The sequence below is a fragment of the Nicotiana tabacum genome, chromosome 4 (assembly GCF_000715075.1).
Source record: "Nicotiana tabacum cultivar K326 chromosome 4, ASM71507v2, whole genome shotgun sequence".
Classification (NCBI taxonomy): domain Eukaryota; kingdom Viridiplantae; phylum Streptophyta; class Magnoliopsida; order Solanales; family Solanaceae; genus Nicotiana; species Nicotiana tabacum.
This window is the reverse complement of record NC_134083.1, coordinates 80,957,893-80,981,974: the sequence shown is the minus strand read 5'-3', so window position 1 is coordinate 80,981,974 and position 24,082 is coordinate 80,957,893. Positions and strand designations below refer to the sequence as shown.

General features: G+C 39.3%; 3 protein-coding genes across 3 annotated transcripts; 2 read left to right on the top strand and 1 right to left on the bottom strand.

Annotated features, from left to right (window-relative positions):
• Window positions 1-10,680: 10,680 nt before the first annotated feature.
• Window positions 10,681-14,651, top strand: LOC107780482 (translocase of chloroplast 34). The gene is made up of 8 exons (XM_016601032.2): window positions 10,681-10,899; window positions 11,276-11,380; window positions 11,965-12,072; window positions 12,165-12,289; window positions 12,417-12,681; window positions 13,772-13,840; window positions 13,928-14,089; window positions 14,184-14,651. The coding sequence occupies exons 2-8, from the start codon at window positions 11,282-11,284 to the stop codon at window positions 14,259-14,261; spliced, it is 906 nt and encodes a 301-aa protein (XP_016456518.1). The 5' UTR covers window positions 10,681-10,899; window positions 11,276-11,281; the 3' UTR covers window positions 14,262-14,651.
• A 1,806-nt stretch (window positions 14,652-16,457) lies between these two features.
• On the top strand, window positions 16,458-18,371 carry LOC107780484 (cell division cycle 20.3, cofactor of APC complex-like). Its single transcript, XM_016601034.2, has 4 exons — window positions 16,458-16,553; window positions 16,673-16,774; window positions 16,855-17,046; window positions 18,084-18,371. Exons 1-4 carry the CDS (start codon window positions 16,458-16,460, stop codon window positions 18,369-18,371), a joined length of 678 nt encoding a protein of 225 aa, XP_016456520.2.
• Window positions 18,372-19,607: 1,236 nt separating this feature from the next.
• Window positions 19,608-22,676, bottom strand: LOC107780483 (pentatricopeptide repeat-containing protein At1g02060, chloroplastic-like). Its single transcript, XM_016601033.2, has one exon. The coding sequence runs from the start codon at window positions 22,602-22,604 to the stop codon at window positions 20,307-20,309; it is 2,298 nt and encodes a 765-aa protein (XP_016456519.1). The 5' UTR covers window positions 22,605-22,676; the 3' UTR covers window positions 19,608-20,306.
• Window positions 22,677-24,082: the final 1,406 nt, after the last annotated feature.

Sequence of the window (24,082 nt, the reverse complement as noted above, 5' to 3'; positions counted from 1 at the left end):
CTAATTCCCTCAAGTCAGGGTTAGACACAACACTTATCTCGCTCCGAAAGCCACTTAATTCTCAATCACAGCTTTTCCTTTGGAATTCACCTCCAAACCACTCGTATCTGTTCAAAAATGACTCAATAATATCAAATATTGTTAGAGAATCAATTATATTGCATAAATTAAATTTTTTAAATTTTCCTCCAAAAAGTCGAAAAATCGTCCCCGGACCCGCTTGGTCAAAACCCTAGGTTCGAACCAAAATCCTTTTACCCATTCACCCCCGAGCCCGAATATGTAATTAGTTTTGGAATCTGACCTCAAATTGAGATCTAAATCCCCAAATTTCCGAAATCCCTATTTTTCTACCCTATCCCCTAATTCTACCATGAAACTCTAGATTTCTAGGTTGAATTCTAGTGAAATGAAGTAAAAGATTGAAAGAAACGAGTTAAGGAACACTTACCTATGATTTGGGGAAGAAAATATCTTTGAAAAATCGCCTTAGGCCTCCTATCCTTTTGAAAATGAGAAGAAAAAAATGGCTGGAGTCCGAATTAAATGCTCAGTGCCCAGCGACCTTCGCACCTGCGATGCTTTGGTCGCACATACGCATCCGCATGTGTGGACGGGGTGTGCGCTTCTGCAGAAAAGGGCTGGACTAACTGGGCCTGCACCTGCGGACATGGTTCTGCTTCTGCGGTCCCGCTCCTGCGGGAAAAAGTCCGCATCTGCGGAAAAATGAAGTCCAGGCCTGGGTCGCATCTGCGGGGCTTTCTCTCACACATGTGAGCTCGCACCTGTGACCAAAGGCTCGCAGGTGCGGGCACACCAGATTTGGTGCACCAGCAGCCTTGTTGAGGTTTGAACTCAACTCGCGCATTGCCCGAATGGCACCCGATCCCTCGGGGTTCCAAACAAAACATGCACGCAAGTCTAAAACATCATACGAACCTGCTCGCGCGATCAAATAATAACACCTAGAACTCTAAATTTAGCACCAAATCAAATGAAATTCTCAAGAACACTTTAAAATTTCTATTTTCTCAATTGGACATCCGAATCACGTCAAATCAACTCCGTTTCTCACCAAATTTCACATACATGTCTTAAATATCATAATGAACCTGTACAGGGCTCCGGAACCAAAATACGGACCCGATACTAACAATGCCAAACATCAATCAATTCTTAAAAATAATTAATTTTCAGACTTTTAATTTTTATCAAAAATTTATAACTTGAGCTAGGGACCTCCGAATTCGATTCCGGGCATACGCCCAGGTCCCATAATTCGATAAGGACCTACCGAGACCGTCAAAGCACGGATCCGAGCCCGTTTTACCAAAAATATTGACCGAAGTCAACTAAAATTAACTTTTAAAGCAAAAATTCTTATTTTCATCAGTGTTCAACATAAAAGCTTTCTGAAAACCTGCCCGAACTGCACACGTAAATCGAGGAGGGTAAAAATGAGATTTTTAAGGCTTACGAGCGTAGATTCGAGTTCTAAAATATAAGATGACCCTTTTGGTTCATCACATTTTCCACCTCTAAAACAACCGTTCGTCCTCCAACGGACATAGAAAAAAACATGGGCTGGTGAAAAGGTGGGGATATCTACTCCGCATAGCGGACTCAGACTCCCAAGTAGCTGTATCAATAGGCTGACCTCTCCACTTCACTCGAACTGAAGGGTAACTCTTTGACCTCAACTGACGAACCTGCCGGTCTAGAATGGCCACCAGCTCCTCCTCGTAAGTTAAATCCTTGTCCAACTGGACAAAGCTGAAATCTAACACGTGGGACGTGTCACCATGATATTTTCGGAGCATAGATACATAGAATACCGGATGAACTAAGGATAACCCTGTAGGCAACGTAAGGCTATAAGCTACCTCCCCCACTCTCTCGAGGATCTCAAATGGCCCGATATACCTAGGGCTTAACTTGCCCTTCTTCCCAAATCTCATAACACCCTTCATGGGTGATACCCGAAGCAATCTTCTTTCTCCAACCATGAATGCAATATCACGAACTTTACAGTCGGCATAACTCTTTTGCCTAGACTGAGCTGTGCGAAGTCGATCCTGAATAATCTTGACCTTGTCCAAGGCCTCCTGAACTAAATCTGTACCCAATAACCGAGCCTTCCCCGGCTTGAACCACCCAACTGGCGACCTGTACCGTCTACCATATAATGCCTCATAGGGAGCCATCTAAATGCTCGACTGGTAGCTGTTATTGTAGGCAAACTACGCTAACGGCAAAAACTGATCCCAAGAACCTCCAAAGTCAATAACACAGGCGCAAAGCATATCCTCCAAGATCTGAATAGTACACTCGGACTGCCCGTCCGTCTGAGAATGAAATGTTATGCTCAACTCAACCCGCGTACCCAACTCACGCTGAACTACCCTCCAAAAGTGCGAGGTAAACTGCGTACCTCGATCAGAAATGATAGACACGGGCACACCGTGAATACGGACGATCTCACAAATATAAATCTCTGCCAACCGCTCCGAGGAATAAGTAACTGCCACATGAATGAAATGCGCTGACTTAATCAGCCTGTCTACAATGACCCAAACTGCATCGAACTTCCTCTGAGTCTGTAGGAGTCCAACAACAAAGTCCATAGTGATACGCTCTCACTTCCACTCAGGAATATCTTACCTCTGAAGTAAACCACCAGGTCTCTGATGCTCACACTTTACCTGCTGGAAATTTAGGCACCGAGCTACATAGGCAACTATGTCCTTTTTCATTCGCCTCCACCAATAATGCTGCCTCAAGTCCTGATACATCTTGGAGGCGCCCGAATGTATAGAATACCGGGAACTGTGGGACTCCTCAAGGATCAACTCACGAAGTCCATCCACATTAGGCACACAAATACTACACTACATCCTCAAAACTCTGTCATCTCCAACAGTAACCTGCTTGGCACCACCGTGCCGCACTGTGCCTCTAAGGACAAGTAAATGAGGATCGTCATCCTGCCGATCTCTGGTGCGCTCAAATAAAGAAGACAGAGCAACTGTACAAGCTAGAACACGGCTGGGCTTAGAAATATCTAACCTCACGAACTGGTTGTCCAAGGCCTGAACATCCAATGCAAGCAGTCTCTCACCAACTGGAGTATATGCAAAGCTACCCATGCTGACTGACTTTCTACTCAAAGCATCGGCCTTCCCGGGATGATACAATATGGTGATATCATAGTCTTTCAATAGCTCCAGCCACCTCCTCTGCCTCAAATTGAGTTCCTTCTGCTTGAACAAATACTGCAAGCTCCTATGATCAGTGAATACCTCAGATGGCACGCCGTAAAGATAGTGCCTCCAAATCTTCAGCGTGTGAACGATGGCTGCCAGCTCTAGATCATGAACATGGTAATTTTTCTCGTGAACCTTCAGCTGCCGTGAAGAATATGCAATAACCTTTCCATCCTGCATCAATACCACACCCAAACCAATACGAGATGCATCACAATATATTGTATAAGATCCTAAACCTGTGGGTAACACCAATACCGATGTCGTAGTCAAAGCTGTCTTGAGCTTCTGAAAGCTCGCTTCACACTCGTTTGACCACCTGAACGGGACACCCTTCTGGATCAATCTGGTCAACGGGGCTGCTATGGATGAAAACCCCTCCACAAATCGACGGTAATAGTCTGCCAAACCCAGGAAACTACGGATCTCTGTAGCTGATGTGGGTCTAGGTTAGTTCTGGACTGCCTCAATCTTCTTAGGATCCACCTCAATACCCTCTACTGATACAACGTGACCCAAAAAAGCAACTGAACTCAATCAAAAACGCATTTTGAGAACTTAACATATAACTGGCTGTCTTTTAGAGTCTGAAAAATGATCCGAAGGTGCTGCTCATGCTCCTCTCGACTGTGGGAGTAGATCAAGATATCATCAATAAACACAACCATAAAGGAATCCAGGTAGGGTTTGAACACTCGGTTCATCAAATCCATGAATGTTGGTGGGGCATTTGTCAACCCAAATGACATCACTAGAAACTCATAATGCCCATACCAAGTCCGAAAAGCTGTCTTAGGAACATCAGATGCCCTAATCCTTAACTGATGGTAGCCAGATCTCAAATCAATCTCTGAAAATACCTTGGCACCCTGAAGCTGATAAAATAAATCATTAATCCTCGGCAATTGATACTTGTTCTTTGACGGTGACTTTGTTCAACTGCCGATAGTCTATACACATCCTCATCGATCCATTTTTCTTCTTCACAAATAACACAGGTGCACCCCAGGGCGAGACACTAGGTCTAATGAAGCCCTTATCAAGCAAATCTTGCAATTGCTCCTTCAATTCTTTCAACTCTAGCGGGGCCATGCGGTATGGCGGAATGGAAATGGGCTGAGTTCCCGAAGCCAAATCAATGCAGAAATCAATATCCCTGTCGGGTGGCATCCCCAGCAGGTCTGCAGGAAACACCTCTAGAAACTCACGAACAACCGGCACTGAATCCATGGAAGGAACCTCCGCACTAGAATTGCGGACATAAGCCAAATAAGTTAGACACCCCTTCTCGACCATATGCCGAGCCTTCACATAAGAGATAACCCTGCTGGCAGAATGACCAAGATTCCCTCTCCATTCTAATCGAGGCAACCCCTGCAAGGCTAAGGTCACCGACTTGGCATGACAATCTAATATAGCATGATAAGGTGACAGCCAATCCATACCCAGTATGACATCAAAAGCAAACATGTCGAGAAGTAGAAGATCTACACGAGTCTCAAGACTCCCAATGGTGACCACACACGAATGATAAACACGATCTACAATAATAGCATCTCCCACTGGTGTGGACACATACACATGAGCACTCAAAGAATCACGGGGCACAACCAAATAGGAAGCAAAATAGGATGACACATAGGAGTAAGTAGATCCCGGATCAAATAGAATTGAAGCATCTCTACTGCAAACTGAAACAGTACATATGATAACAACGTTAGATGACTCAGCCTCAGGCCTGGCTAGGAAAGCATAACACTGGGGCTGGGCCCTACCACCCTGAACTATATCCCTGGGACGGCCTCTAGTTGGATGGTCTCCACCTCTAACGGCTTGACCTCCATCTCTAACTGTCTAGCCTCTACCTCTGTCTGCCTGACCCCTGCCTCTGGTTGGCTGAGCAGGTGGTGCAGCAACTGGTGCCGGAACCATGGCACGAGAACTCTGATGTTGTGAGCTGCATGTTGCCCGATGGCAAAATCTAGCAATGTGCCTCGGATCACCACAAGTATAACATAGCCTCGGCTGCTGTGACTTCTGACCCTGAAACTGACCCTGTCGACCTGAATGACCACCCTGATAACTCTGGAGTGGAGGTGCACTAATAGGAGCTGGTGGTGCACTATAGGCTAGCTGGTCGAAATAATGCATCTGAGGGCCACGACCACCTGAGGCACCATGGGATGCCTGGAGTGCTGAATGAGACAGTTTGGGAGTATGGCCTCTACCAAAAGAACTCCTGCCTCTAGATGAGGCACCGATGAACTCACCGGAATGACGAGGCCTCTTGTTAGACCCCTGACCTCCCTGAGTAAGAACCATCTCGACTCGTCTGGCGATATTAGCAGCCGCCTGAAAAGAAATCTCACTCCCAGTCTCCTTAGCCATCTGCAATCTGATAGGCTGAGCAAGTCCATCAATAAACCTCCTCACCCTCTCTCTCTCGGTGGGAAGCAAAAGAATCACCCTCTCTCTCTCTCTCTCTCTCTCGATGGGAAGCAGAAGAATGGCATGACGGGCCAAATCCACAAAACGGGTATCATATTGAGTAACAGTCATACCGCCCTGCTAGAGACGCTCAAACTGACGGCGACGCTCCTCTCTCAATATGATAGGCAAAAACTTCTCTATGAAGAGCTGAGAGAACTGGTCCCAAGTAAGAGCAGGTGGCCCAGCTGGTCTGGTCAACAAGTAATCTCTCCACCATTTCTTGGCGGAACCAGTCATCTGAAATGCAGCAAAATCGACCCCATTGGTCTCCACTATACCCATGTTCCGTAGAACCTCGTGACAGCTGTCAAGATACTCCTGGGGATCCTCTGAAGGAGCACCACTAAAGTGGACAGGAAAGAGCTTGGTAAACCTGTCCAATCTCCATAAAGCCTCAGAAGACATAGCTGGCCCATCTCCGACCTGTGTCGCAATAACCGGCTTAACTAATCCGACTGGCTGAGCTGCTGGAGCCTGATACTGGGGAACTATCTGCTCCGGAGCAGGAGTGGTGGGAGTCTGGGCTCCTCCTCCAGCCTGAGAGACTGCTGGTGCCATGGTAAATGCGCCAGTATGGGCCACACTCTCCATAAGGCCCACCAAACGGATCAAAGCGTCCTAAAGTACTGGGGTAGCAATGAACCCCTCCGGAATCAGAGTTGGTCCGGCATGAACAGTCTGGGCTGGAACCTCCTCGTCAAGCTCTATCTGAGGCTTCACTGCTGGGGCTGCTGCTCGGGCTCTAGGCTGCGCCCTGCCCCTGCCTCGGCCTCAACCTCTGCCCCACGTAGGAGCTGCCACTGGAGGCTCTAGCTGCTGCTCAGCTGAGGAAGCGGTACGTGTTCTCGCCATCTACGAGAGAATAAGAGTAGAAGAGTTCAATCATCATTAAGAAAGCAAAATCACACGACAGAGAAGAAAAGATGTGAAACTTGTTCCCAAACTTCATAGCCTCTGGAAGATAAGCACATACGTCTCTGTACTGATCCTCCAAACTCTACTAAGCTTGCTCGTGAATCGTGAGACCTAGGCAACCTAGTGCTCTGATACCAACTGTCACGACCCAAAATTTACCACCGACGGGACCGTGATGGCGCCTAACATTTCACTTACTAGGCAAGCCAACGTTAGAGAATTATTTATCAATTCCTTATTTCCGTTCAGTAATTAGCAATAATTAACTACGATAAAATATAACAAGTGCGGAATATCATATATCTTTATTAACTACTACCACTCGAATATGGAGTCATAATTCACGAGCATTCTAGAACTTACTACGAGTAATAGTCTGAAAGAAATACAACTGTCTCAATGAAAGAAAATAGTAGGACATAAAAAGATAGACGGGTACTTCAAGTTCTGTGAACGCCGACAGATCTACCTTGAGTCTCCGGACAGCGAACCAATAGCAAATCTCGATCAACCTGAGCTGGTATCAAAATCTGCACAGAAAGTGCAGAGTGCAGCATCAATACAACCGACCCCATGTACTGGTAAGTGTCGAACCTAACCTCAATGAAGTTGTAACGAGGCTAAGGCAAGGCACCTACAATCAACATGTACAATTTAACAGTGTATACGCAAATAACAGGAATGAAGAACTAAACAGGAAATGTCGGGAGGGAAAACATACTGAGGGGAATACAAGATAAAGAACTACAACAGAATGATCACCGGAGCAGTCAATATACCATGAATCAACAGGAATAGTGAATACAGTAAGGAAAAATGCACGGCATCACCCTTCGTGCTTTTACTCTCAATCTCACCATAAAATTAATAGAAACTGCACGGCATCACCCTTCGTGCATTAACTCTCATATCATGGTACGACATCACCCTTCGTGCATTAACACTCACAATATGGCATGCCCTTCGTGCATTAACACTCACAATATGGCACGGCATCATCCTTCGTACATTAATACTCACAATACGGCACGACATCACCCTTCGTGCATTAACACTCTCCCTTACCATAATGCAATGCATAAATAACAATAGAGAGAGAGAATAACAAGTACAAACCTTACTTTAACATTTGGTTCCATAATATCAATCTTAACTTTGAAATAAAAACTCAATTATCACCAGAAAATTCCGTAAACATGATAAGAACGATAATTTGAACAACACTAGTATAACACGTAGCAATTTGGCATAGGAATGAGACAATATCAGAAAAATAGAGAAACATGAAAAAACAGGTAAATTGGCGGCGCATAGGTACTCGTCACCTCACATATAGCTGCTCACATGAATTTCACTTAGCAAATAATCTAAGGTTCCTAATTCCCTCAAGTTAGGGTTAGATACAATACTTACCTCGCTGCGAAGGTCACTTAATTCTCAATCACAGCTTTTTCTTTGGAATTCACCTCTAAACCACTCGTATCTATTCAAAAATGACTCAATAATATCAAATATTGTTAAAAGAATCAATTATATTGCATAAATTAAATTTCCCAAATTTTCCTCCAAAAAGTCAAAAAATCGACCCCGGGCCCGCTTGGTCAAAACCCGAGGTTCGGACCAAAATCCTTTTACACATTCACCCCCGAGCCCGAATATGTAGTTAGTTTTGGAATCCGACCTCAAATTGAGGTCTAAATTCCCAAATTCTCGAAATCCCTATTTTCTACCCTAACCCCTAATTCTACCATGAAACTCTAGATTTCTAGGTTAAATTCTAGTGAAATGAAGTAAAAAATTGAAAGAAACGAGTTAAGGAACACTTACCTATGATTTGGGGAAGAAAATGTCTTTAAAAAATTGCCCTAGGCCTCCTTTCCTTTTGAAAACGAGAAGAAAAAAATGGTTGCAGTCCGAATTAAATGCTCACTGCCCAGCGACCTTCGCACCTGCGGTGCTTTGGTCGCACCTGCGCATCCGCATGTGCGGACGAGGTGTGCGCTTCTGCGGAAAAGGACTGGGCCAACTGGGGCCGCACCTGCGGACAGGGTTCCGCTTCTGCGGTCCCGCTCTTGCGGAGAAAAGTTCGTATCTTGCGGAAAAACGAAGTCCAAGCCTGGGTCGCATCTGCGGGACTTTCGCTCGCACCTACGACCAAAGGCTCGCACCTGTGGGCACACTAGATTTGGTGCACCGACAGCCTTGTTGAGGTTTGAACTCAACTCACGCATCGCCCGAATGGCACCCGAGCCCTCAGGGTTCCAAATCAAACATGTGCGCAAGTCTAAAAAAAATCATACGGACCTGCTCACGCGATCAAATCGCCAAAATAACACCTAGAACTCTAAATTTAGTACCAAATCAAATGAAATTCTCAAGAACACATTAAAATTTCTATTTTCTCAACTGAACGTCTAAATTACGTCAAATCAACTTCGTTTCTCACCAAATTTTACAAACATGTCTTAAATATCATAATGAACCTGTACCGAACTTCGGAACCAAAATACGGACCCGATACTAACAATGCCAAACATCAATCAATTCTTAAAAATAATTAATTTTCAGACTTTTTAATTTTCATCAAAAATTTATAACTTGAGCTAGGGACCTCCAAATTCGATTTCGGGCATACGCCCAGGTCCCATAATTCGATATGGACCTACCGAGACCGTCAAAGTATGGATCCGGGCCCGTTTTACAAAAAATATTGATCGAAGTCAACTAAAATCAACTTCTAAGGCAAAAATTCTTATTTTCATCAGTTTTCAAACATAAAAGCTTTCCGAAAACCTGCGCGGACTGTGCACGCAAATCGAGGAGGATAAAAATGAGATTTTAAGGCTTAAGAGCGCAAATTCGAGTTCTAAAACATAAGATGACCCTTTTGAGTCATCACAATCTAATAGAACTAACCTAGTCAATTTTTTGACTTTAACTTCGCCATGTGACATTTTCTTAATCTGCCACGTATATTATTTGTATTAAATAAACCCACCTGTATCTTTTAAAATATTCAACGACCTTGACCCGTTCCTATATATTTGGACGGTCGACTAAAAATAATTAGATTCGCTAGTTAAATATATAAAAAATGTACATTGATTATATATAAAAATATGTATATTATACATTAATATTTTAATATATATTTTACATGATATTATTTTTAGGAGAAATTATACAGTGTAGTTTTTCCTTCAAATTTTGCAAATCTTAACAAGTTTAACAAATATAAATTTTAATTTGCAAACATAAAAATGACAATGTTCTATTTATATGATTTTAAAGGAGAAGCAAAGAAATAGATGGAAAGGAAGTTATTTAAAACCTTTAATTATATACATATCCAACTGCTTAGCACATTAATGGACTTCACATGATCTTTTCAATGGGACCTAATAGTGTTTTAATATATAACAATAGAGCTAAAATATTAACAAAAACTGTCGTTCCATTGTCAGATTTGCTTAATAAATTCGAGTTATAGATCATAATTAATAGAAAAAACTACACCGTATAATTTCTCCTAAAAATAATATCATGTAAAATATATATTAAAATATTAATGTATAATATACATATTTTATATAAAATCAATGTATATTTTTTATATATTTAACTAGCGAATGTAATTATTTTTAGCCGACCGTCCAAATATATAGGAGCGGGTCAGAGTCGTTGGATATTGTATTGTTGGCCCTTCTGTTAGATATAGGGGTAAGTTTGAGCCCAAAAACAAACGTTAGGGGTATTTGCGGACCAAAAGGTTAACGGAGAGTATTTTTGAACTATTTTCAATACGTTAGGGGTATTGTTGACCTTTCTGTTAGATATATGGGTAAGTTTGAGTCTAAAAATAAACGTTAAAGGTATTTGCGGACCGAAATATTAATGAAAGTTATTTGTGAACTATTTTAAATACGTTAGGGACAATTTTGACCATTTTCCGTTTATTTAATGTCACAATTTGTCAAATGGAAGATAGTATAAAATGATTAAAATCATATTTGCCGAGAGGGGGCGAGAGAGAGAGAGAGGGGGGAGAGGGCGGACCAAAATACGAAGACGATAAGGCGGTCCGAAAAAAGATTTTCAAAGCTAAAAAAGCTGAAGAGAGGCTTCCCCTTAAACCCTTTCCCTCTTCCTCAACACCCCCACAATTTGTCATCTGTGGCAGATTTTGCAAGGATAATTCTCCCTATCAACTGCGTTTCTCTCTACCCATTTGGTAAGCTTTCTCCCAAACATTCACTCAAATATTTTATGCTTTATCATTCTTCTTAATCATCATAATTTTCTGCTTTACTGGTTTACTTGGTACCCGCGAAAATTCTTCTCTACGAGACCAAGCTATACGGTTTATGTTGGATTTCATTAAAATTTCTCTGGTTATATTGTTATATGGATTTGGTTAGTTACTGTGTGCAAAACCCTAAATTTAGATACTTATTCGCCAAAACGTACTGAATTAGTCCAGGGTTAAGGTTTTGTATTATATTTTAGTCCTTTAATTTCCTTTGGTTTTTCTTCAAGTGTCTACTTCCTGTAAATTTTCTAATTTTAATGTGATTTTAGCTCTAACGTGGAGTTGTTTTGGCTGTTAGCTATCAATGGCATCTCAAATAATTAGAGAATGGGCTGGAATACAACAGTTTCCTGCTGCCACTCAATCAAAGTTGCTTGAATTACTGGGGAAACTGAAACAGGAGGTGCACATCTCTCTTTTAACGAATTCTCATTACATGCCATGCTGATTTATATTGTTTGTTTCATTTTATATCACGGTGTTTGAAAGGGCACATAGTTATGTTAAACCAAATTCTGCAGTTGCTCATGTTCTACATTCAAATCTGAATGGTCTAGCAAATGGTCAGGATAGGTGCTGATAATTGATTTCTTTCGCTGACCAGGTTATCTATTAGAAGAACTGTCACTAGTCCTCGTGTTATAGGTTTCTCTTACCTTGTGATCGGCATCCCATTCCCCTTAGTTGATAGGGTAGATGGTCTGCAGATTCTTGTGTAGCTCTTCATTGCCCCTGTAAAACTGAGCTCATAGAGGAAAGTAAACCTTTTCCAACGATTCCGCGTACTCCCTCTACTAGGTAATCATAAGAAAATATTGCAGGATGTTTCCAAAGTGACATCCGAACATAGGGCTAGTTTATCCATTTTTAGTATTTTGCTGTTAATATTCATTTGTTTTGCGCATTATAAGTGCAAAATGGTTGGTTTTCTTGCTAGTACAATTTACATCTGATATGATGCAACTCCCTTTATTTAACTTGTCATAGAATGTCTGTACCCTGACGATCCTAGTAATGGGGAAAGGTGGTGTTGGGAAATCTTCAACAGTGAACTCAATTATCGGGGAAAGAGCAGTTGCTGTTAGCGCATTTCAGGTATCTATTGTGGCAGCATTGGATTGAATAAGTGAAAGGTTTCTGGCCTTTCTTCTTGTTATGGATACTGAAATAAAGTTGTTGATTTTCAGTCAGAAACACCAAGACCAGTGATGGTTTCGCGTTCTCGAGCTGGGTTTACATTAAACATAATTGACACCCCAGGGCTTGTTGAAGGAGGATACGTCAATGACCAGGCTCTTGATCTCATTAAGAAGTAAGTGCTAGCATGTTGAAAATATTTAGGTGCTTGATCTTGTTCATGTATTTTTTCCCCCAGTTTGACTGCTCTTTTACTTCTTGTATTCTCATCTAATGATCTTCTGGTAATTGGCCTCAAACAGGTTCCTCTTGAACAAGACAATTGATGTTTTGCTCTATGTGGATCGTCTGGATGCATATAGAGTGGATAACTTGGACAAACAGATTGTAAAGGCTATTACTGAAAGTTTTGGCAAGGAAATATGGCGCCGAGGAATTGTGGTTCTCAGTCATGCTCAACTTTCTCCTCCTGATGGATTGACTTATGACGAATTCACGTCCCAAAGATCAGAGGCACTTTTGAAAATTGTTCGGATGGGGGCTCGAATTAGGAAACAAGAGATTCAGGTAGGTGCTAGGTCACAGTAGTGTACTTCCTCTTCTTGCTCGAAGTATATTTTCAGTAGGATCACAATCTTCTACAATTCATGTTCTCTTGAATCTAAATTCTTGCACACAATTTGAATGTAGATCCTTCCTTGTTGTACTCTCCTGAGTCATGTATTCCTTGTTGACACTCTAGGACATACATGGTAGTGCCTCTCTTTAGGTCCTTCACCTCAAAGATGGCCTGTCTTTGTCACCATTATTAGGAAGAAGTCGCTTCAGCCTCCGCACTTGCTTCCTTTCCATGTCGAGTGTCTTCCTGCTTATGTTCATTGGAAAACAGGGATAACCAACCATCTCTTCTCCCTGAAATTCACTTAATGTGCTTATTTACATTCTACAACATGGCAGCTTCTGGTCTAGTTCATGGTCTTGACCTTCCCACACTGTTGTCTGACGGTATTCATAACTCCTCCCTTTCTTTGACTCTAAACATACTTACTACATGCTTTTTTTTTGTGTGCATGACATGCATGCATGTGAGAGAGTGAGAGTTATAATCATCACGCCCAACATCAGCTAATGAGAGCCTTTGCTCCTTAACCTTCTATGCAAAAGTTAATTTGTTTCTGGTACCTGTCTTTGTTAGACAATCTGTTTATCTGCCAGTCACTGTAGTGTATAAAATGACCCTAATTTGAATATATACTTGTAATGGTCAGGGTCTGTGATACTGATCAAAAAAAGAGTTGGGGGAGGGGGGGGAGCGTCAAGGTTCTCTGATACACATATATGTTGTGCTTGCATTTACAAACGTGACTTGAACTTCAGTTCAGAAACTTGGGGAGGGACTGACACAAAAGTTAAAGGCTGTCTTACCCTTCTTTTTGATAGTTAAATTTAATATATTGAAAACTAAACCAATAGCAAAGAATCAATCTCCTGCTCTGTGAAGCGAGAGAATGGAAGTGGAAGAGGAGTTTTGCTAGCGAACCTGACATCTTGCTTGCAAGTTTACATGGATTCCCAGCGATAGCAAGTTGTTTGCTCTTGTGATGCTTTTTGCACGACTACACTTTCATCTTTGATATATTGCTGTCTTTGCTGTTAGGCTGCTGCAGTTCCTGTTGTTTTGGTTGAGAATAGTGGGAGATGCAACAAGAATGAAAGTGACGAAAAGGTAGGTTTATTCTTCAATTCATTTTCATCCTTTTGTGAATTTTCTTCAGTATACTAAGCTTTTAAAAATGGTCTGTATTGTTCACAGATACTTCCAAGTGGAACTGCATGGATACCCAATTTAGTCCAAACCATTACAGATGTTGTTTTAAGTGGAAGCAAGGGTATTTTGGTTGACCAAAAATTGATCGAAGGTCCAAACCCCAACAATAGGGGCAAAGTGCTAATTCCTTTTATATTAGCATTCCAAGTGAGCTCTCAATCTGAAAACACTTTTTGTGCATTAGTAATTATTGGATTTGTCGTACGGCTAACAACTCCCGCTTTTGTTGTACCTTTGGCAGTATTTCTTTGTTGTGAAAAGGATCCAGAAGTGGATCAAGTATGATATTGCAAATGAGAGCAGCCCTTCATGGGCATAAGCAATTATGGGGGCGGACCTCGTTTGTCTAGTTGGCATTTTCTTGCCATCAGCTTACCAGTTTATACTTTTTGGGTAAAGTATTAGTTGTTAGTAGCCAGAGACCAGTGATATGCGGCAGTAGGATTTCAAACTTTTGTCTGCTGAGCGTGGCGTTGTGCCTTGGATACTATGGTTGGATGCTTGATTAGCAACTGAGCTATGTCATTCTTGTTCTTTGCGCATCTGTAGGTTGCACTTCTATTTTTCTTTCTTCGCTTATTGCATTAGCTGAATGTAGATGAGTATTGTCCTCTCTGTATTGTTCTTCTATTGGAACCTTTTACAAATCTGTACAATCTTATTGCCTTCACTGTCCTTGGGCAGTTCCTAAATAATTTCCAAGAGGAAATGCGTTGTGGAAGTCCCTTAAGCGGTGATTTTAACACTACCAGGTTATTTATTTGTAGTCAATAACTCACATCAAGTCAGTTTCTACACAAATTTAAACTGGGAGGTAATTGTAACTTTATTAATTTAATGGAAAAAGTTATTTATTTGCCTGAAATATAAGTGTAGATATATATAAAAGGAAATTGTTCCTTATCATTCTAACCTCTGGACGAATCTAACACTGCAGAATAACTCCCTCAAAGTGTTAAAAAGATGTGTTATTTCTTACGAGAAAAGGAAGACTAGAAAGAATAAAACTTCATTAATTGTACTCTCAGGGGTCATTTGGTTGGAAATTATGTTATCCTGAGATTAGTTATTCCATCCTCCCATGGGGATAAAATAACACCGCATCCCGTGATAACTAATCGCGGGATTAGTTATGCTGCGATTTTATTTCAACCAAACGTGGGATAAAATCATCTCAAATTTAATTTCAGGATTAGTTATCCTTTATCTCACGAAACAAACGAGCCTTCACTGTAGTTCTTAAACATAAGATAATGTTTCTATTAGAACTCAAATAGTATTTTAAGCTTTTAACAATCATTTTGAGCAATAAAAACAAGTTTAACGCGCGATATGTGAACATAATATAATTTTAAGTTGACCTGACTCGCACTACTAGCGATAAATATCTTGAGTTTATGATTAAACTTGATTATTATTATTATTACTTATTAGTAAAGTTTTCACCGAGTCAATATTTAACTCAAGATATAGAACAATGATTAAAACCATAATGACCTAGTATTAGTTTTGTATTTTTGCTTCGGTTGTCGGATTATTTTGCTTGTTATTGCCCTTTCTCTTTATCTTTCCTGAGTCGAGGGTCTACCGAAAACATCCTCTCTGTCTTCTTAAAGGTAGAGGTAAGGTTTGCGTACACTCTACCCTCTCCAGAACCTACTCGTGGGACTACAATGAATATGTTATTGTTGATCAAAGCCACAATGAAAGATTAAATATATTAAATATATCCTTCGCTACAGGCCACTTAACACTACAGTATAAATGAAAATTTATTTGGAAAAATATTCACCACGTTGTGTAATATAGCGCAGGTTGGATAATATTTCAAACCAAGGGCATTGAACTCTTTCATAATTATACGAGGGTAACTACATAAATGAGGAATTGAAAATCTAGGAAAAACAAAATTAGATGGCTTAAATAGGGAAACAAGGAAGATCTAAATATATGACGAAGAAATTGGCACTGTCATATACTCGTTCTTTGTTTCTCAAACCTTACTTTTTATTCTTTTCTTTTTCTTGCTGAGGGATAAATTCAGTAATTTGTCATTGAATAATGTTTTGTAAGAGTTTCTTTTTGCAATTATTAAACAGAAGATTACTGTTTTATAAATCACGAGGCCGAAACGGTCTCATTTGTACAATCCAATTAGACCTCATTCCCTGTTAATTATACAAAAGAGAAGAAACTCACGATTCTCTGTTGATGGAAAAAATAGGAAAAAGAAAAAACAAAATTACAAAAGGCTTGCCTAATATTTCCTCGTCTTAAATCTTAAATAAAAAGAAGAGAAATGGCCTACCTTACCATTGGGGAAAATAAACGAACCGACGTCTCCTTAAGCATAACCGTTAAACAAACTAATTTGGCGCGAAATAGCCATTAACTCATTCTCAAGAAGCTTTCCTCCTCTTGTCTTCTTTGTTTAACTGCAACCGAAACTCTGAAAAATTAACCAAAGAAGATTGAAAAGAAAAAAGCTGCTGGGATTTTCAAGAAATGTTCAATAATGAATGAGATTAATGACAGCCCCCTAAGAAGACTTGAACCAGATTGGTACTCTCCAACTCGTCTTCTCAGTAATCCTGTGGACTATGACTTCCCTGTAATTCCCAGTTCCCTTTTCTTTAAATTGTTTTAGCCTATTGCCTTTGTTAATTACTACTACTAGTTCTGTAATTTGTTGAATGAATACTATATGATTTTGAGTGTCTTGTGATGTAGGGAGATAGATTTATACCCAATAGAAGTCTGATGGATCTTGATCAAGCACACACTTTACTCACCAACAGAACCAAGAATATTCTCGGAAAACCCAAGTTCAATGTTAGTTTCATTTCTTCTATTTCTATTTCTGATCCCACATTTACTTAGTTGATTGCTTGATCGTTCCTGTTTGAATATAGTATGAATATAGAAAGAAGATGGAGGAAAATCTAAAGTTGGATGTGGAAGGAAGACCATTCAGAATGTTGGTTTTTAGAGGGAGTCCCAAATCCAGTAGACAATCTACCCGTCTTATTGATGAAATGCGCCGTAGTGATGAAGAAATTCCCTTCCAAACTCATGACCATAGGCGACATCACAAGTTTCCCTTGGTAAAATTTCATGTTACCTTGTATCACTACTAGAAATTCGGTAAAAACCGATCAAAAAAACCGACCAACGTTGGTCGGTAATGGCAAAAAACCGACCAAAACGCGACCATTTACGTGTGGACGGTATTTTTGTGGTCGGAAAGGAATACCGACCAAAGTTGGTCGGAAATTACCGACCAACTTTGGTCGGTCAATTAAATTCAAAAAAAAAATATTGCAAAAAAAACCGACCAAAGTTGGTCGGTTTTTTCCGACCAAAGTTGGTCGGTATTTTAATTATGTAAAAAAAAATTCACCATCTGGGAATTGAACCGGGGTCTGTACTGTGGCAGGATACTATTCTACCACTAGACCATTTGTACATTTTGTTTTAAGACTGTCTTTTATTTGATTTATACTCTTTAATTGTATTTTCGCACGAAAATAACCGACCAAAGTTGGTCGGTTTTTTTAAATGACCCGCCGAATTAACCGACCAATTTTGGTCGGTTTTTTTAATATTAATTTTTATTTATATTAATTGAAAAACCGACCAAAGTTGGTCGGTTTCTTGAAACATAAATTTCGCGGGACTCAAAAATAGTTTCCCGCATTTTTGCGCCAAAGAAAACCGACCAAAGTTGGTCGGTTTCGTAAAAAAAAAAAAAAAAAAATATTTTGAAAAACCGACCAACTTTGGTCGGTTTTTTGGTCGGTTTTTTTTACCGACCAAAGTTGGTCGGTCGACTTTTGTCGGTTTTTGCCGAATTTCTAGTAGTGTATTTATGCTGCTTTTACATGGCTTTTTGTTGTCGCGCTTCTTGTTTTTCTCTTCATTAATGTAGTGCTTATGCTTCCCTGAGCCTAGGGTATATTGGAAACAGCCTCTCTATCACAACAAGGTAGGGGTAAGGCTGCATACACACTACCCTCCCCAGACCCCACTATGTGTGATTATATTGAGTTTGTTGTAGTTGTTGCTTTTGAAAATAATTGCTAGTTTCAGTGTGCTGTTTTAAGGGATGCACGTATTAACGTATTGGGAGATTAATTTGCAGAAAGAAACTCGAATTCTAGATGCTCCTCTATTGTCAGATGACTATTACTCAAATGTCATGGATTGGGGAAAATCCAACTTACTTGCCGTTGTTCTAGGAAGAAAGCTATATATCTGGAATGATGAAGTGAAAAAAGCAAGGGTACTGACGGAAGTGAAGCGCGAACACGATTATCCTACTAGTGTAGCTTGGTCTGATGATGCAAAAATAGTAGCAGTTGGGTGTATATCCTCCAAACTGCAGCTTTGGGATGCTGAGACTTCCATACTTGTAAGTACTAGTAGTTAATGTTGTTCATGTTATGGTAGAAAAATATGGTCGTGTTTTGATTAAGTAATCGACTCCTTTAATCACATTATTAGGTGAGAGATCTGCAAGGTCATCAGAGTAGAGTGGGTTGTGTTGCATGGAATGGTCATATTTTAACCTCAGGGAGTAAAGACAAAGCTATTATTAATCATGATGGTAACTAAGTCTATATCTGCAGAATTTTCTTTTATACTGATATAGTTAATAAATCTCTCTCTTATAACACAGCAGCTAATCTTACTTGCGCGTCTTTTGGCAGTGAGAGCAAGAAACAGTTTGATCTCCCTTACGAGAGCACATAGAGGGGAAGTTTGTGGCGTGAAGTGGTCTAGCACGGCGAATGTACTTGCTAGTGGTGGCAATGACAATTTTGTGTACATATGGGATTTTTGCAAGATGAGCTCAAGGCATTATATGCACAAGTTCAATGAGCATAATGCTGCAGTAAAAGCCATAGCTTGGTGTCCATATAAGAGTGATGTATTAGCCTCTGGAGGGGGAATAAATGATGGATGTCTTAAGATCTGGAACACTAAGAAAGGGACATGCATCAGTACCACTGAAACTGGATCTCAGGCAAGTTTAAACATCACTTTTGACTAACACAAGTTTTCCTCATATATGTGGTGTTAATGTGAATGAAAATTGGCAGATTTGTGGGATTCAATGGAACAGACATCACAAAGAGATATTGAGTGGCCATGGATTTGGAACGACTGAACGTGGTTGTAGGTTGTGCTTATGGAGTTATCCTTCCATGGCTAGAATAGGAGAGCCATTGCGTCATGCTAATTCATCAAGAGTTCTGCATCTCACCCAGGTGAGACTTTAGACATCAAACATTATAGGAATAATAGTTTTTTTCAAAATTTGAGACTGTAACATTATTTCCCTTTCATGCAGAGCCCGAATGGTTTGACTGTGGTATCAGGTGGAGCAGATGAGACTATTAGGTTCTGGGAGATATTTGGGCCCCCGCAGGATGACAGTGGAAACAATACAGATTTGGATAATCTCTTGTCTCTAAAGGCATCCGCAGTGAGATAATTAGTTGCTTGAACTTTGAGATGATAAGAAATAGAGCTTTAGTGGTGAATATTGTCTGTATGCCTGGATAGAATTTTATCCTATCGTAGAAAAGAGCTATAGTACATTTTCTTCAATTCCAGAAATAACAACCACTCGCCATAAGAAGCATACTTGGAGAATGTTATAGTCAAAAAAATATTGAAACTTCATATTTGGGAGATTGCTTACAAAAGACAAAAATGTATAAAATTTAAGGTAAAAACCTATCAGGCCCTTCAATGAAATAATGTCCTGCAACAGGCAGGGTATCTAAGCAAAAGCTTTTCTCTTCTTTTTTTTCAATTGTATCCAAAATCATCGATATTGCTTGCTTGGAAGAAGGTCAGATGACTCAGTGACAACGGAATATTGAAGAAACAAACAAAATAAAAGTTGGCAAGGCAGCGTCAAATTAATCATCTGAGAAATCTGGAGATTTTGATTGCTTAAGATGTACAACGCTTGTTATGGTGCTTAAGTTGGCTAAATTTCAAAGAACAGTATTCCACTAAGTGTTGAACCTGTCCCCTCCGCTTGGGCTTGTGTCATTTCTCTTAGTAACTGCCTGAAAGGCCAAATTTATCAAGCAGCAAATTTGCTCCGAAAGTTGAACCAGAGACCTCAGGGACTGTTAAGTTTCTTTTAGTCTTTAATGTTTTTCAAGGCTGCGCAGATCATTCTCCATTGCCAAGAGAAACAGAAAGCACGAACCTCAGGGCACTCTTAATCACATTCCAGAGGCATCTAGCCCCAGCTAGCATCGCCATGTACCATATGCAAACCATTATTCTTCAGAACAAAATGTGGTTAAGATAATAATTGAAGAATCAGTAGAACTCTTATGTACTACAGATTACTAGGATCTCTTTCAGATGCACAAGTTTGAACCAATCCATCTGACTGTGATTGGCCTAAGATTCTCTTCTTAACAAATTCAGCTTCCTTAGTCCTTCCTTCAGTTTCAAGAACAAGTCCCAACTCTTCTAAGCATTTTAAAGGTTGTTGGACTCCTTTCTCGAACAACTCATAGTAAATCTCAAATGCTTCTGAAGCTCTACGCGCTTTGCATAGAGCAGATAAAAGAGTACTGCATGTATCTACGTTCAGAATATGATCCTTACTTAAGCTAAATAACAATAGTTCACGTGCCTCCAATAACTTTCTACACTGGCAAAGGGAAACAACCAAGCCTTCCATATTTACCATGTATCCATTTTCGTAAAGACACCTAACAATCTCAAAAGCTCTCTCCCTTAATCCTGTTTGGCAGAGTATCCTCACAGTATCAGTTGAAAGGCTAATGCTTTGTCTAACTTTGTTATCTAACATTAGTTTCACCAAGGAAGCACATTCACTAGCACAATTCTTCTTGATGAGTTCCGTAAGGATTTGATGGAAAGTTGAAGATCTCGGAAGATGGGAGCTTTTCAACATCTTCTCCAGAGTATCGTAGGCAACTTTAGGATCATTCTTTTGCAGCAGACCTTTAATTAGGGACTCATAAATTTCAATATCAGGTACATAATCTTTCCTCAACATCAAAACTAAGAGTTCATGTGCATCATTAAATGTGCCTTCTCTACAGTGCCCCATAATCAAGATTCGATAAGCCAAAGGATCCTGAGTTCCTCTTCTCATTAGCTGCCTGAACACTTTCTCGGCCTTCTTTGTCTTGCCAATCTTACACAAATGCTCAAACATGAGGTTGTATGCTGCAACAACTGGTTTACATCCATCATCACAAAGCAAAACGTCTGTTTTCTTTAGTTCATCAAATAATTTCAGTGCCCTATCAAAGTACCCCTTTTGACAAAAGCTCCGTATTAAGATGCTATAGGTTGCTGAATCAGGTTTAACCTTTAAGTCCGACATACTCTCAAAAACTTTCATTGCTTCATCCAAATTTCCCGCGTTGCAATGACAGGTAATCAATGTGTTAAAAGTACATGTATCTGGAATAAATCCTCCACCTCCTAGAGTCCCCTCCAAGATCTCTTTTATTCTGTCAAACTTTTGAGCCTCACAAAGACCTTGTACAAGAGTATTATAAGTAATACTTGTCGGTTTTAGACCAAGATCAATCATTTCCTTAAAAACATCAAGAGCATGTTCAACCTCTTGGTTCTCACAATACCCTCTAACCAAAGTGGTGTAGCTTACAACATTGGGACTCAATTGATGACCCCTCTTGACCATACCCTTTAACACATTATGTGCAATCCTCGCTTTCCCCGCCCTACACAAACCGTCAATAATCGTATTGTATGTAATCACATCCGGTTCACATTCATGCCTCTCCATTTCCTTAAAAAACCTAAACCCTTGATCAACCATGGAATTCATACAAAACCCTCTGATCAAAATGTTAAAAGTATACAAATCAGGTTTCGCGCCATACGTCTTAAGCATTTCATCGAACAAGTCGTAGACCATTCCAGTTCGACCCCTCTTAAGCAAAATTGAAAACAAACTGTTAAACGTAACCACAGAGGGTGAAATTCCAAGTGACTTCATCGTTTTAAACACCTTCAATGATTCTTGAAAAAGCCCAGCTTTACCATAACTTCGAATCAAGGTATTAAAGTATTTATCTTGAAGGGGTACAGTAGTCTTAGACCTTGTGGGTATAGAGAAAAGGAAGTTTCTTGCTGAATTTAGGTTACGGGCATTGCCAAGGAGTTGCAACATGAGGAAATAGGATTGATGGGTGTGTGAAAAACCCAATTTTTGGGTCCAGTTAAAGAAGTGAAGAGCTTTAGAAGGTTTCTTGATGAAGCGGAGTGTGTGGAGAACAGTTGTGTGTGAGAGAGAAGGTTGAGTGAGGGAGGAAAGTGAAGATTCAAGATTAGATGACCATGTGTTTGTGTTGATGAGATTGGCCATGTTTGCAGCTGTTTTGGATTTAGAAGAAGAAGATGATGATTTGGGCTTGGGAGGATTATTGAGTTGTTTACCATTTTTGGGTTTGTTGGTCTTGGTGGGATTGGCGGTTTGTTTGGTGAAAAGCTGTGAAAGAGTTGAGAGAGGGTGAGATGAAAGAAGGTATGGGAGTAATGTGGAAGTAGTACAAATGTGTTGGAAATGACGAGCTGTGAAGATGGCGGACTTTGCTGGTAGTAGTGACGAAAAAAGAGCAATCGCCATGAAATGAAATCCCGCTCAGGCCATTTGACACTTGTGTTTGCAGGTTAATTGAACAAAAGTGAGAAAAAAATTGTGTTCACGGTTTTTCAAATATCAAAGTCAAATTAAACTCAGTATAGTATTTGGAGTTAAGTTTAACAACCATACTATTTTAGAATTTGAAATTAAGTTTTGAAATGCATTTCATTTGAAAATGTGTTGTATTTTTGTTAGGAGAAAAAAAATTCCAAAATTTTGAAAAAGTGGTCAAAATCACTTTTTGTTTTTGAAAAACTTATTTTCGAAAAAAATTAAAAAGTTGCAAATTTTCAAGGACAAATATATATTTGAATTTTTTTTTGAAAAAAAGAAAAAAAAAATTATGGACAAATGGGACATATTCAAATTTTCGATTCGATTCGATTCAGTTTTTCCTTATTTTTGCTAAAACTCAAAACCAAATCAAATTTGATCTATTTTTAAAATTTCAATTTAAAACTAAAACTACGTTAAATCGCAATATTATCGATTTTTTATCCATTTGATTCGACTTTTTAGTTTTCTGCGAACACCTAGGGTCAACCTATTAAGAGGAAGAAAAGTACTCTTCACCAGAATATTGTTCTAATGGCGAGTTTGGTACCCCTCCTACCATTTTGGTAGGTTACTCAGAAATTATTTCATTAACAAAATTATATTTTTTGTATAACTTTTTATTTCTTTATTAATTATTATTATTAATAATATATTGCATTTGTCTCATTTTATATGACTAACGTTTGATAAAATACAATTTAACTATATTAGTGGATACTGAAAAAATTATTACGTAAAACTATTGTTGAAAAGTAGGTTGTATTAAAAAAATCTCAAACTAATTTTACTAATGGTTGAAAAAAGAGTATCATCTAAATTGTGAATGTTGTATAAATGAATTCTTAATAAAATGAAAACAAAAAGATTGTTATATGAATTAAAATCAATATTCTAGTAAACACCATCATATACAAGAAGATAAAAAAAAAAATATCCTACGAGATGATTCAAAAAGAGTACAAAGACAACAATCGAGTATATATTTAGATTTTATTTTGAGAAACTATCTTAAATAGCTGCTCGACCAAAAAAACAGCTGAAAGATATATACAATATGTATAATTAGTCCATAATATGTGTATAATGACTAGTGACGATAAATGCTTTTTTATCGAACAACTATATGTGTAACTCTCCCTTGTTATTTTCTATTTTTGCACATTGCCCTAATACATTTTTTTACTAATATTATGTATTTTAATTTAGTATATATAGAATTGTATTCTACGTGAATGTCTATCTTATAAAGAGTTTTATTTTGTAGCTAAGTCATTTTTCTCCTATAAATTGAGGAGTTTTATCCCATTGTAATTCATCTCAAAATCAATAGAATTCTCTCTATTTTCTTTGAAATATTCTTCTTTTCTTTTATTATTTTATTTTACGTTATCAACACGAGACTC

Excerpts from the sequence above, each read along its gene's own strand:
- LOC107780483 (XM_016601033.2), bottom strand. The coding sequence starts at position 22,604 with ATGGCGATTGCTCTTTTTTCGTCACTACTACCAGCAAAGTCCGCCATC.
- LOC107780482 (XM_016601032.2), top strand. The coding sequence starts at position 11,282 with ATGGCATCTCAAATAATTAGAGAATGGGCTGGAATACAACAGTTTCCT. Across the intron at positions 11,381-11,964 it reads TGGGGAAACTGAAACAGGAG|AATGTCTGTACCCTGACGAT; the intron begins GTGCACATCTCT and ends AACTTGTCATAG. Across the intron at positions 13,841-13,927 it reads AGAATGAAAGTGACGAAAAG|ATACTTCCAAGTGGAACTGC; the intron begins GTAGGTTTATTC and ends TATTGTTCACAG.
- LOC107780484 (XM_016601034.2), top strand. The coding sequence starts at position 16,458 with ATGAATGAGATTAATGACAGCCCCCTAAGAAGACTTGAACCAGATTGG. Across the intron at positions 16,554-16,672 it reads CTGTGGACTATGACTTCCCT|GGAGATAGATTTATACCCAA; the intron begins GTAATTCCCAGT and ends CTTGTGATGTAG. Across the intron at positions 17,047-18,083 it reads GACATCACAAGTTTCCCTTG|AAAGAAACTCGAATTCTAGA; the intron begins GTAAAATTTCAT and ends ATTAATTTGCAG.